Source organism: Bos mutus, chromosome 22 (assembly GCF_027580195.1).
Source record: "Bos mutus isolate GX-2022 chromosome 22, NWIPB_WYAK_1.1, whole genome shotgun sequence".
In the NCBI taxonomy this organism is placed as follows: Eukaryota; Metazoa; Chordata; class Mammalia; order Artiodactyla; family Bovidae; genus Bos; species Bos mutus.
Genome location: NC_091638.1, coordinates 3,160,847 through 3,176,143, shown reverse-complemented (window position 1 = coordinate 3,176,143; position 15,297 = coordinate 3,160,847). Strand labels below are relative to the sequence as shown.

At 38.2% G+C, this 15,297-nt stretch overlaps 1 protein-coding gene across 1 annotated transcript in view; it reads right to left on the bottom strand.

Moving 5' to 3' along the window:
- ZCWPW2 (zinc finger CW-type and PWWP domain containing 2) overlaps positions 1–15,297 on the bottom strand; it is an 81,018-nt gene that overhangs the window by 13,131 nt on the left and 52,590 nt on the right. The window contains exon 6 of the mRNA XM_070360033.1: positions 2,033–2,091. Coding sequence (XP_070216134.1) covers positions 2,033–2,091 — 59 coding nt within the window. The remainder of the gene's footprint in view (positions 1–2,032; positions 2,092–15,297) is intronic.

Here is a 15,297-nt window from a genome sequence, read left to right as displayed (position 1 = left end):
CATTCCTATACACTAACAATGAGAGGAAAGAAAGAGAAATTAAGGAAACAATTCCATTCACCATTGCAATGAAAAGAATAAAATACTTAGGGATAAATCTACCTAAAGAAACAAAAGACCTATATATAGAAAACTATAAAACACTGGTGAAAGAAATCAAAGAGGACACTAATAGATGGAGAAATATACCATGTTCATGGAGTGGAAGAATCAATACAGTGAAAATGAGTATACTACTCAAAGCAATCTATAGATTCAATGCAATCCCTATCAAGCTACCAATGGTATTTTTCAGAGAACTAGAACAAATAATTTCACAATTTGTATGGAAATACAAAAAACCTTGAATAGCCAAAATAATCTTGAGAAAAAAGAATGGAACTGGAGGAATCAACCTTCCTGACTTCAGACTATACTACAAAGCTACAGTCATCAAAATAGTACAGTATTGGCACAAAGACAGAAAAATAGATCAATGGAACAAAATAGAAAGCCCAGAGATAAATCCATGCACCTATGGACACCTTATCTTTGACAAAGGAGGCAAGAATATACAATGGAGAAAAGACAATCTCTTTAACAAGTGGTGTTGGAAAAACTGGTCAACCACTTGTAAAAGAATGAAACTAGAACACTTTCTAACACCATACACAAAAATAAACTCAAAATGGATTAAAGATCTAAATGTAAGACCAGAAACTAAAAAAAAAAAAAAAGACCAGAAACTATAAAACTCCTAGAGGAAAACACAGGCAAAACACTGTCTGACATAAATCACAGCAGGATCCTCTATGACCCACCTCCCAGAGTAATGGAAATAAAAGCAAAAATAAACAAATGGGACCTAAGTAAACTTAAAACCTTTTGCACAACAAAGGAAACTCTAAGCAAGGTGAAAAGACAGCCTTCAAATGGGAGGAAATAATAGCAAATGAAGCAACTGACAAAGAATTAATCTCAAAAATATACAAGGATCTCCTGCAGCTCAATTCCAGAAAAATAAATGACCCAATCAAAAAATGGGCCAAAGAACTAAACAGACATTTCTCCAAAGAAGACATACAGATGGCTAACAGACACATGAAAAGATGCTCAACATCACTCATTATCAGAGAAATGCAAATCAAAACCACAATGAGGTACCATCTCATGCCAGTCAGAATGGCTGTGATCCAAAAGTCTACAAGCAATAAATGATGGAGAGGGTGTGGAGAAAAGGGAACCCTCTTAACACTGTTGGTGGGAATGCAAACTAGTACAGCCACCATGGAGAACAGTGTGGGGATTCCTCAAAAAACTGGAAATAGAACTGCCATACGACCCAGCAATCTCTCTGCTGGGCATACACACCGAGGAAACCAGAATTGAAAGAGACACGTGTACCCCAATGTTCATCGCAGCACAGTTTATAATAGCCAGGACATGGAAGCAACCTAGATGTCCATCGGGAGACAAATGGATAAGAAGGCTGTGGTACATAAAAGAATGCATTTGAATCAGTTCTAATGAGGTGGATGAAACTGGAGCCTATTATACAGAGTGAAGTCAGTCAGAAATAAAAACACCAATACTGTATATTAATGCATATATATGGAATTTAGAAAGATGGTAATGATGACCCTATATGCGAGACAGCAAAAGAGATACAGACATAAAGAACAGACTTTTGGACTCTGTGGGAGAAGGCGAGGATGGGATGATTTGAGAGAATAGCATCAAAACATGTATATTATATGTGAAATCGATCGCCAGTCCAGGTTCAATGCGTGAGACAGGGTGCTCAGGGCTGGTGCACTGGGATGACCCTGAGGGATGGGATGGGGAGGGAGGTGGGAGGGGGGTTCAGGATGGGGAACACATGTACACCCATGGCTGATTCATGTCAATGTATGGCAAAACCACTACAATATTGTAAAGTAATTAGCCTCCAATTAAAATAAATAAATTAAAAAAAGAATCAGGGGAAATGTCATATAAAAATTAAACCATATATATATTTTATCATAATAATTTTTCATTAAAAAAAACATACCTTTTCCTTTTTCTAAATTTGGGATTTTTCTTTTCAGTGTTATTTTTGGAAATTTGCACCTGTAAAAAGATAACCATTAACAAAAAGATGTGTTAGTTCATGTGGGATATGATGAGCTCAGCATAATAATGGATCCTACACAGTCTGAGTCGGAGAAGGCAATGGCACCCCACTCCAGTACTCTTGCCTGGAAAATCCCATGGACGGAGGAGCCTGGTAGGCTGCAGTCCATGAGGTTGCACAGAGTCGGACACGACTGAAGTGACTTAGCAGCAGCAGCATACAGTCTGAGTAATTTAGCCCCGAAGAGAAACTCTGGCTCCCAGCTGTAAACACACCTGTAATTCCAAGTCAACAATTGCTGTAATTGCACTCACCTGCTCAACTTCCAGGAACAGTTGACTGATCCTATACAAATGTCTACCCTTATATAGACTCTCCCTTCCTCATTTTACAAACATACAAAAACATTAAGTAAGACAACTTTTAAATTTTAATACACTTATGATCTTTAAAGAAAGAAAGAAATATTCAAAGGCCAGAAACATGTGGAATGTAAATCTGTATGTTAGGAACTGACATGTGGAAGGCCTCCAGGGAATCTGTATCAGGAAAGGGCCAAAGGGACTTGGGATGGGGTCTTAATGTCTCAGCAAAGACAAGAAGGTGGTGGGAAAATGGGAACCCTCATACACTGCTGGTGGGAATGTAGAATGGGGGAGCCATTGTGGAATACAGTGTGATAATTCTTCAATATGTTAAGTGTAGAGTTACCCTATGATCTAGCAATTCCACTCCGAGGTATATACCCAACATAAATGAATCATATACACATGTAAAAGATTGTGTCTGGTCATAACTATGAAACTATAAATGTGAATAATAGCATTATTCATGATAGTCCAAAAGGAGAAAGAATTTAAATGTCCATATGCTTTTGAACTGTGGTATTGGAGAAGACTCTTGAGAGTCCCTTGGACTGCAAGGAGATCCAACCAGTCCATTCTGAAGATCAGCCCTGGGATTTCTTTGGAAGGAATGATGCTAAAGCTGAAACTCCAGTACTTTGGCCACCTCATGCGAAGAGTTGACTCATTGGAAAAGACTCTGATGCTGGGAGGGGTTGGGGGCAAGAGGACAAGGGGACGACAGAGGATGAGATGGCTGGATGGCATCACTGACTTGATGGACATGAGTCTGAGTGAACTCCAGGAGTTGGTGATGGACAGGGAGGCCTGGCGTGCTGCAATTCATGGGGTCGCAAAGAGTTGGACATGACTGAGTGACTGAACTGAACTGAATATGTGGTATATCCATACGTGTACTCAGTCACTTCAGTCATGTCTGACTCTTTGTGACCCCAAGGACCATAGCCTTCCAGGCTGTTCTGGCCATGGGATCTTCCTGACAAGAATACTGGATCGGGTTGCCCTGTCCTCCTCTAGGGGATCTTCCTGACACAGAGATTGAACCTTCATCTCCTGCATCTCCTGAATTGCAGGCAGATTCTTTACCATTGAGTCACTGGGGAAGCCTGGTTATCCATATAATGACATATGATGTTGCTTTTATAAATAATGAACCACTGACACATACTACAACATGGATGAATCCTGAGATCATTATGCAAAGTAAAAAGTTAAAAAAGTCAGACACAAAAGGCCACATGTTCAATGATTTCACTTATTTGAAATGCCCAGAAAAGGTAAATCTACAGACACAGAAGTACATTACTGATAGCCAAGGACCGTGGGATGTGGAAATGAGTAGTGATTTCTAACAAATACCAGGTTTTCTTTTGGTAGTATGAAAAAATGTTCTGAAATCAGATAGTAGTAATGCCTGTACAACTGTTAGTATATTAAAAACCACTGAGTTTTATAGTTTAAAATTAAGTTACACCTTCCTGGCAAGAATAAAGGTAAAAATATTTTTTAATGCAGTGACTTGGAAAAATTGAAAGAAAGGAGACAGAATATATTAATGATTAATAACAAAAGGAACCTGGTATAACAATACTACTGTTAGAAAAAAGCAGATGTTAAGGCAAAAAGCATAATCAAAGATAAAAAGGGTTATTCCTTAATGCTAAAAGAAACAATCTACCATCTAAATATAACAGTCCTTAACCTGTGTATACCAAACTCTTAGCCTTAAAATATACACAGAGAAACAGAATTACAAGGAGAAACCTGATGAAGAATTTACAGGTAAAATGGGATAATTTAAATTTATTTCTCATTAAAAAGTTATATCTTAATAATCTCTCAAAGGAAGTTTGTATGAAACATTTAGGAAGTTCATATTATTATGATACTAGAGATTTAAGTGGTCTTCTTTTTGTGATCTTAACCTCAAGGTCCCTGGTGGTTCAGACAGTAAAGAATCTCCCTGCAATGCAGAAGACCTAGATTCGATTCCTGGGTTGGAAAGATCCCCTGGAGAAGGGAATGGCTACCCACTCCAGTATTCTGGCCCGGAGAATTCCATGGACTGTATATAGCCCACGGGGTTGCAGAGTCCAATATGACTGGGCAACTTTCACACATGATATTCATATAGCTTTTCCAAGACTGCTTTACATATTTATATGGTAAAAAAAAAAAAAGCATATAAAAATACTATTGTTTAAATCAATGGTCTACATCCACAAAGACATTGTAACACTTTATTTCTATCTTGCTATTTAGGATCAGCTCACATTATATGCATATTTGAATATGAAGCGAAAGGGTGGTGGTCACAAGTGGAAATGAAATTCAGGTAACAAGGTTGTTGTTCAGCCGCAAAGTCATGTCAGACTCTTTGTAACCTCATGAACTGTAGCACACCAGGCTCCGCTGTCCTCCACTCTCTCCCAGAGTTTGCTCAAACTCATGTCCATTCAGTCAGTGATACTATCCAACCATCTCATCCTCTGTTGTCCCCTTCTCCTCCTGCCTTCAATCTTTCCCAGCATCAGAGTCTTTCCCAATGAATTGGTTCTGTGCATCAAGTGGCCAAAGTATTGGAGCTTCAGCTGTAGCATCAGTCCTTCCAATGAATATTCAGTGTTAATTTCCTTTAGGATTGACTGGTTTGGTCTCCTTACTTTCAAAGGGATTTTCAGGAGTCTTCTCCAGCATCACAATGCAAAAGCATCCGTTTTTTGGTGCTCAACTTTCTTTATGATCCAACTGTGACATTCATATATGACTACTGGAAAAACCATAGGTAACAAAGTGAAAAGTGTTTTATAGGTATTAGTAGAGAGAAATACTACTAGACAACTTCCATAAATGAGGGTGAGTTGTGTTGGTGATAATAAATTCCTCTCTACTTTGTTTAACACTCCTCAGATGCCCTTGCCTCTTTGGTTTTTCCAGTAGTCATGTATAGCTGTGAGATTTGGACCATAAAGAAAGCTGAGCACTGAAGAATTGATGCTTTTGAACTGTGGTGTTGGAGAAGACTCTTGAGAGTCCCTTGGACTGCAAGGAGATCCAACCAGTCCATCCTAAAGGAAATCAATCCTAAGCATTCATTGGAAGGACTGATGCTGAAGCTGAAACTCCAATACTCTGGCCACCTGATGAGAAGAACTGACTCATTTGGAAAGACCTGATGCTGGAAAAAATTGAAGGCAGGAGGAGAAGGGGGCGACAGAGGATGAGATGGTTGGATGGCATCACTGACTTGATGGACATGAGTTTGAGTTAACTCCAGGAGTTGGTGATGGACGGGGGGCCTGGCATACTGCAGTCCATGGGGTCTCAAAGAGTCAGACACGACTGAGCAACTGAACTGAACCGAAGTGTGCCTCTTCCTCTAGCCTTTGATGATGTATAGTGGATGGGGATAGGCATTGAATCTGAAAGGATTCATCTAGACCCTGGCACCTACCAGCAAGGTCACCTTCAGTGAGTCACTGACCTCTCTAACATCCAGCAAGAGCTTGGCATAAGGATATTTTTATTTCCTTTGTTTTTAATAAATAAAAATATTTATTAAATATTTTCTAACTAAATGAGCCTTCTACCTCAAGGCATATGAGGGGAGATTAAATTAAATAACATGCCAGAAAGTATCCAACAGTGCTTAGAAATTAGGTGATGTGCAGTCACTATTTCACTGTTATACTAGTCTACCTGGTCAGGAGTCTCCTTTTTCATTAAACCATATGACAGAGGGTACTTGGCACTTTGATATGGTTGGACTTTGGTCATAGATCAGTTTTCCAAATCTGCCATAACAAGTTACCACAAATTTGGTGAAGTACCAAAAGTTTATTTTCTTACTATTCTGAAGGATAGATGTGTGTCTCTTATAAGAACACTTGTCATTGGATGGAGGGCCCACATTAACCAAGATGAATTCATCTCAAAATCCTTACCCAATGGATGTGCAAAGATCCTTATTCCAAATAAGGTCACATTCTGAGGATCCTGGTGGACATATCTTTTGGAGGCTACCATCCAACCCACTACAAGTAGATATGAAAGATCTACTTTATCTACTCCATGTCTTCTCCTTCTCTTCCTGTGTTGCAAAGCTGACTGACCTATGTTGTCCAGCCAATGCTATTCAGAACTAGAGCCATGACAGGACAGAATCAGTAACACCTGAGAGCTTGTTAGAAATGCAAATATACCACCCCAAATCAGATAGTCTGGGGGTGGAGCCCAGAATCCGTACTTAAATAAGCTCTTCAGGTGACTGACCTAGCCGGCACCATCCAAACAAATATATTGCTAGGTAAGTATCATTGATTTTAATACCATCCAAACAAATATATTACTAGGTAAGTATCATTGATTTTAACAAAAACAAAGCAAGTATTAATTCTTTTCTTGTTGGATGTAAAACAAAGAAGTGTATATATACAGAACATATGCCATTTACTGAAAAGGAAAATATATATTTAATGATAATTAGGATTGCAAACTAGAATGGCAAATGATAGAATTGCCTTTAATTGCAAAGGACAAATAATCTATAAGAATTTTATTTATATCGGATTCATGTAATCTGCAAAACTGACTTGACATTGCCCATTTCCTCATCTAAATTAAATATCTTTTTTTTTTTTTGGCCACATGGCATGTGGGATCTTAGTTCCATGATCAGCAATTGAACGAGCAGTGGGAGCATGAAGTGGTAAACACTGGCCTGCCAAGGAAGTCCTGAAATTAAAAATCTCTTTAGTGAGAAGAACAAGTTTGTTAGCTGTATTAAATCTGAGGGCGTAAAGTTTTGATCAGCATTTTATGCTCACTGAATACATAAATACATTTTGTAATCTTCTGAGAATAATTGTCAGTCAATAATCACTAAAGAGCTGCCTATTTTGACAGAAGAATGAATCTGTACCTTGAATAATGTACATAAACTCCTGTCAAAAGTCATTATATAGAAGGAAAAGCCAATATTCTCATTCCCCTTTGGTAAATCTTCTGGGAAATATATGCTTGGAATAGGATGAAAACTGGTTTCATGAAACATTGTAAATGATGGTTATTACTTAATCTGAGTACCTTGGGAGAACAAATAATAAAGTTAAGTCTTCGGGCCCAGAGAATATTTGTTTTTAACACTTCTTTGAAAAGAAGGGAAGGTTGAAATGATCATTTTCTAGTCTTATTTTAAGCATGATTTCAACAGATCATCTACAAATCGGTGTTTCTTACATAGATGGCAGCCAATGACCAATGCTTCAGTCAGGTCAGTCTTCAGCAGAGGGGTATTCCTGTGAGGTTTGGACAGTATCAGAGACCAGTCCCTGGCAACATGATTTATCAACCTCTAGCTGTCCCTTGCACTCTCTTCAGCCATGTGTAAGTTCATACTACTGGTCTGTGGATTTCTCTGCATGAAGAGCTTACCAGAGAAAACACTGGAGTGTATGCTCAAACAGTGACCTGAGGCATGGGAGAATCAGTTCAGTTCAGTTCAGTCACTCAGTCATGTCCGACTCTTTGAGACCCCATGGACTGCAGCACGCCAGGCCTCCCTGTCCATCACCAACTCCTGGAGTTTACTCAAACTCATGTCCACTGAGTCAGTGATGCCATCCAACTATCTCATCCTCTGTCGTCCCCTTCTCCTGCCCTCAATCTTTCCCAGCATCAGGGTCTCTTCAGATGAGTCAGTTCTTCACATCAGGTGGCCAAAGTATTGGAGTTTCAGCTTCAGCATCAGTTCTTCCAATGAATGCTCAGGACTGATTTCCTTTAGGATGGACTGGTTGGATTTCCTTGCAGTCCAAGGGACTCTCAAGAGTCTTCTCCAACACCACAGTTCAAAAGTATCAATTCTTTGGCATTCATGGGACAATGTTTCCCCCTAAAATAGAAGTTGACTGCTAGACCACCTTAGACAGAAGTCAAGAAAAGTCCTGCTGTTAACACCTCCCACTCCTGGTTGAGGACAGAAGTACCAGACACCTCAAGGGAACTCCAATGGTTATATACATCACTGATAAATTTTCAAGTCTTGCACTCGATTATTTTTTTTTAACAATCTTTGACCATCTATCTATACCACAGGTAGAACATAGCAATTCAGGAAGTTTTTTTTTAAAAAACAACACAAATTGCACTATATCTATAGAGAGCTTCAAAACATGAAGGATTAATAGGAACATGGAGGAAAGAGTCCCATGGAAATCAGAAGAAAGTAGAACTTATGTCAGCTGTTAATCTGACTGAATGAAGCTGGTAAGTTAGACTATTTGCCCTGCAATTGGACACTGCCTAAAAATCCAAGTCTGTTGAAAACAATTCCTATTTCTATACAGTTTTTTCTAAGTCATTAGATATTTCAGCAAGAGGAATGTTGGGAAAAGATAAGGTTTCTCAGGAATACTTTCTAGAATCTACCTATTTCAATTAAATTCGAAAAAGCAGATGTTCTGAGAACATTCAGTGATTATAGGACACATATTACATTTTTTTCTGGACTAAAGAACAAATGTTGAGACCTTCATTAGTGGTTTTACCATTTTTCTCTCCATTAACTTGATTAGTGAGGATAGGTGGTCTGATTCTCTGACCCATGATCACTGTCAAGTGTTCTGAACATTTTATCCTCAGCAACATGGAAAGGAAGATTGTCTCTCTCCTATACAGGGACAGACAGACTGCAGAGTAGCATAATTTTTAAAAAAAGATTATTTAAAATATTTTGTCTGGATCCAAGTCTTTAAATCAGATCTCTGAGGATTCCAGAGTTTGAAACGAAAGACATTCTTGCACCTAGATTCATAGAAGAATGTAGAAGCTACAACTCCTTTTGTTTGATCTGGGTGACATGCTTCCAGCATGTAGGGGAGTACAGATTTAGGATGTGTACCTAAAATACATATTTCATAACAGAGAAAATTATTTTTGAAGCAAAGTGAAAGTATTTGGGCTTTCCTGGCAGCTCAGACAGTAAAGGATCCGCCTGAAATTTGAGAGACCTGGGTTCGATCCCTGGGTTGGGAAGATCCCCTGGAGAAGGGAATGGTTACCCATTCCAGTATTACTGTACCTTCTTGAGATTGATATTATCATCTCCATTTGGGCTTCCCTGGTAGCTCAGGTGGTAAAGAAGCCGCCTGTAATGCAGGAGATCCCAGTTCGATCCCTGGGTCGGGAAGATCCCTTGGAGAAGGGACAGGCTACCCACTCCAGTATTCATTGGCTTCCCTGATGGCTCAGACAGTAAAGAATCTGCCTGCAATGTGGGAGACCTGGCTTTGATCCCTGAGTTGGGAAGATCCCCAGGAAGGGCGCATGACAACCCACTCTAGAATTCTTGCCAGGAAAATCCCCATGGACAGAGGAACTTTCAGGCTACAGTCCATGGGGTCACAAAGAGTTGGACACGACTGAGAAACTAAGCATGGAAAGCATTAATACATAAACAAAAATAAAAATATCACCCCCAAATTAGTAATATTTTAAAGAATTTTAAAGTAGTAATTTATAGGTTTTTAAAGACCTATGAACAAAATATAAATAAATATAAAATTTGAAGATCTGTGGGCAGAGGTCGAATGTTTATAAATTTGAAATTATAGATTAATTCTAATAAGTTATATGTAAACTTTACTGATTTTCACTGGCATATTTTCTTCCAGTGATAACAATTTTCCTTTGCCAATTAGAAAATAGTAGTTATTTCATTAGGCATAGAAAGATAATTTTTAATATTCAGGGCAATAGCTAGAATCTATAAAATATACTAATTATTCAAACTCCTATTGTATATCAATAACCACACTTCTATGGATTAGTAATACTGGTTTTTGGTTTTAATGGAATGGGATGAGGAAGGTGACGGTGAGAAGAAACCCAGACTCATTGTGTGTGTGTAGCTTGATGTTGGAGATGTGTCTCTGGATAAGAGAAAGAACTATTCTGGCAATGAATATAACCAATAAAACTGAAGAGAGCTGCATAACAACCTTCAGTCCCAAATAGCAAAGGACAACACTTGCTCTTCGTGTGATTAGTAGGACTCAACTTGAACAGCTTTATGTTTCTTAACAAAAGAGCAATCACATTTTGTAGCTTTTTTTTTTTTTTTTTTTTGCTTTCTGGTTCAAAGTTAAATTACAGAATAGAAAATGTGGAGAGTTATGGTTGAAAAGTTTTGGATTTCTGGAATCTATGACACCGGATTTTAAGTATTACTAAACTTGAATTCCAAGTGAATACATACCTTGAGTGAATTTTCAAATGGGCATCATATGTAGAGAAAGAAAAATTAGGCCAATCTTCTATTATTATAAATGAAGACATTTTAAAATAATTAGGATGAAAACAATTCTTAGAAGTTGAGAGGATATTACTGATAGAGATGAATTTCTGTTTACTGCCTAACTAGATTTTAAATCTTCTCAGGTAAATCAGTACACCGGGACAGGTCACTAGTTTAGGAAAACCCTGCCACTCCCACCTCCCAAAGCACTCTTGGGACCTGCAACCCCCAAATGGCAACAAGAGGCACCCCACAGCCCCGTGGCGGAAAACCGGCCCTGTGTAAGCTGCCTGCTAAATGACAACCTGCCCGCTTGGAGAACAGTACCTCACTCTAGGAAGTGGTCAGCTTCTGTCCAGGGAACAAAAACAAAGAGGTGTTCACTCTGCTATACGCACTCTGATGCCCACTTACCCTCTATTCCCCACTCCTCTCACTCCCATCAACCATCTTAAGAAAACTACCAGGATATCAGTTTGGCTGAAATCAGATCCATAAACTGAAAGTCAAGTCAGAAAAAGGGTTAAGCAAATATACAAGTCCCAAAGTAGGCTTTTCTATTTAAGAAACAAACAGAATCATCCACATCAGAAAAGAGGTACTCTAAGTCAAGAGTACTCCTTGTTCTTACAAATATATAAAAGGTTATGGATATCAACAACTAATCCATTTTGTCTGATTTTAATACTTTCTACTAATAGTTATCCCACAGAATTCCTATAGATTTTAATTTAAGATAAAAGAGGTAAAGCTTGAAACCTAAAGGGCAGGCTTAGTTTTTAAGTTACTACAGAATATCTTGTTTAAAATCACTCCCCTGGAAGGAAGTTTGATAACATTGCCTTAGAGTGACTCAGAGTTTTTCAGGGAAACTAAAATTAGCACAAACAGAACTTTCTATATGAAGGTTTCCACTGATGACTTAAAATGATAAATGGACAAATTTATATATTAATATATATTTTATTTATATTTGAAAATGCAGCTCACATCAAAAGAATACATTTATATCTGAAAACTTTGATTAGGAAAATTTTAGGCAGTAATGAAAATGTTTTCTATTTTAATCTGGAATGGTAGTTACATGGGTCTATATGCTTAAGAAAAACTCATCAAACTCTACACTTAAGATCTGTGCATTTCATTGTGTTTAAGTTTCACATCAATTTAAAAAACTAAATTACCAAAAAGGTAAATCAAAAGCAAGAAAGCTATAAAAACTAACAGTATAGAAAACGGCAAATTTTGACAGAATATCTGAATTGATTCAAGTTTTGGAAACACTGGCTTATGAGAAGGTTGAAAAAAAGTAACATCCAAAGGAAATTAAGTGAGTTTTGAAGCCTGACAGTGACTCTTCCCAAGGGATTCCTCTCTTACCATTCTTTCTTGAGATATCTCTTTGCCTGGGGCTATAAGCCAGCTGTAAAGATCAATTACAATATTTATCTTTGTGGAAAGATGCATATAAAACTAAGTGAATTCAGTGAAGTGCTGTACATGAATTCTATATTATAAGAAGCTTATTAATTAGCACAAATAACAGTATGGTACTGGCACAAAGACAGAAATATTGATCAATGAAACAAAATAGAAAGCCCAGTAATAAATCCACACACCTATGGACACCTTATCTTTGACAAAGGAGGCAAGAATATACAATGGAGAAAAGACAATCTCTTTAACAAGTGGTGCTGGGAAAACTGGTCAACCACTTGTAAAAGAATGAAACTAGAACACTTTCTAACACCATACACAAAAATAAACTCAAAAAGGATTAAAGATCTAAATGTAAGACCAGAAACTATAAAACTCCTAGAGGAGAACATAGGCAAAACACTCTCTGACATAAATCACAGAAGGATCCTCTATGACCCACCTCCCAGAATATTGGAAATAAAAGCAAAAATAAACAAATGGGACCTAATTAAAATTAAAAGCTTCTGCACAACAAAGGAAACTCTAAGCAAGGTGAAAATACAGCCTTCAAATGGGAGAAAATAATAGGAAATGAAGCAACTGACGAAGAATGAATCTCAAAAATATACAAGCATCTCCTGCAGCTCAATTCCAGAAAAATAAACAACCCAACCAAAAAATGAGCCAAAGAAGTAAACAGACATTTCTCCAAAGAAGATATACAGATGGCTAACATATACATGAAAAGATGCTCAACATCACTCCTTATCAATCAGTTCAGTTCAGTCACTCAGTCGTGTCTGACTCTTTGCGACCCCATGAATTGCAGCACACCAGGCCTCCCTGTCCATCACCAACTCCCGGAGTTCACTCAAACTCACATCCATCGAGTCAGTGATGCCATCCAGCCATCTCATCCTCTGTTGTCCCTTTCTCCTCCTGCCCCCAATCCCTCACAGCATCAAAGTCTTTTCCAATGAGTCAACTCTTCACATGAGGTGGTCAAAGTACTGCAGTTTCAGCTTCAGCATCAGTCCTTCCAATGAACATTCAGGACTGATTTCCTTTAGAACGGACTGGTTGGATCTCCTTGCAATTCAAGGGACTCTCAACAGTCTTCTCCAACACCACAGTTCAAAAGCATCAATTCTTTGGCACTCAGCTTTCTTCACAGTCCAACTCTCACATCCATACATGACCACTGGAAAAACCATAGCCTTGACTAGATGGACCTTTGTTGGCAAAGTAATCTCTGCCTTTGAATATGCTACCTAGGTTAGTCATAACTTTCCTTCCAAGGACTAAGTGTCTTTTAATTTCATGGCTGCAATCACCATCTACAGTGATTTTAGAGCCCCCCAAAAAAGTCTGAGACTGTTTCCACTGTTTCTCCATCTATTTCCCATGAAGTGATGGGACCAGATGCCATGATCTTCGTTTTCTGAATGTTGAGCTTTAAGCCAACTTTTTCACTCTCCTCTTTCACTTTCATCAAGAGGCTTTTTAGTTCCTCCTCACTTTCTGCCATAAGGGTGGTGTCATCTGCATATCTGAGGTTACTGATATTTCTCCCAGCCATCTTGATTCCAACTTGTGCTTCTTCCAGCCCAGTGTTTCTCATGATGTACTCTGCATATAAGTTAAACAAGCAGGGTGACAGTATACAGCCTTGATGTACTCCTTTTCCTATTTGGAACCAGTCTGTTGTTCCATGTCCAGTTCTAACTGTTGCTTCCTGACCTGCATCCAGGTTTCTCAAGAGGCAGGTTAGGTGGTCTGGTATTCCCATCTCTTTCAGAATTTTCCACAGTTTATTGTGATCCACATAGTCAAAGGCTTTGGCATAGTCAATAAAGCAGAAATAGATGTTTTTCTGGAACTATCTTCCTTTTTCCATGATCCAGCAGATGTTGGCAATTTGATCATTATCAGAGAAATGCAAATCAAATCCACAGTGAAGTACCATTTCATGCCAGTCAGAATGGCTGCTATCCAAAAGTCTACAAGCAATAAATGGTGGAGAGGGTATGGAGAAAAGGGAACCCTCTTACACCGTTGGTGGGAATGCAAACTACTACAGCTACTATGGAGAACAGTGTGGAGATTCATTAAAAAACTAGAAATAGAACTGCCATATCACCCAGCAATCCCACTGCTGGGCATACACACTGAGGAAACCAGAATTGAAAGAGACACGTGTACCGCAATGTTCATTGCAGCACTGTTTATAATAGCCAGGACATGGAAGCAACTTAGATGTCCATCAGCAGATGAATGGATAAGAAAGCTGTGGTACATATACACAATGGAGTATTACTCAGCCATTAAAAAGAATACATTTGAGTCAGTTCTAATGAGGTGGATGAAACTGGAGCCTATTATACAGATTGAAGTAAGCCAGAAAGAAAAACACCAATACAGTATACTAATGCATATATATGGCATTTAGAAAGACAGTAACAATAACCCTCTGTGCGAGACAGCAAAAGAGACACAGATGAATAGAACAGTGTTTTGGACTCTGTGGGAGAGGGCAAAGGTGGGATGATTTGGGAGAATGGCACTGAAACATATATAATATCATATGTGAAACGAATCGCCAGTCCAGGTTCAATGCATGATACAGGACGCTCGGGGCTGGTGCACTGGGATGACCCAGAGGGATGATATGGGGAGGGAGGTGGGAGGGGGTTCAGGATGGGGAACACGTGTACACCTGTGGTGGATTCATGTTGATGTATGGCAAAACCAATACAATATTGTAAAGTAATTAGCCTCCAAATAAAATAAATAAATATACATTAAAAAATAATAATAATTAGCACAATATTCAGACAACCAGTCATAAAATATAAGCAACTTTTGTAATTGTGCTAATGAAAGTTTCCTGCGTATTATGAAGAATTTTCACAATAATTTAGGAGAGAATTTTTTTATATTTTTCATCAAAAAATATAATGGCTTGAATTCCTCATACCTACATGTAAAAATCAAGAGAGTGGTCATTACTTTTTGTTTTTTAAGGTGGTGTCAATTAAACTCTTGGCATTAATAAAAATAAAGTGCTAGAAGAAAAGATACCCATGTGTACATATTTTCATATGTAAGCTAAAAAATTTAGA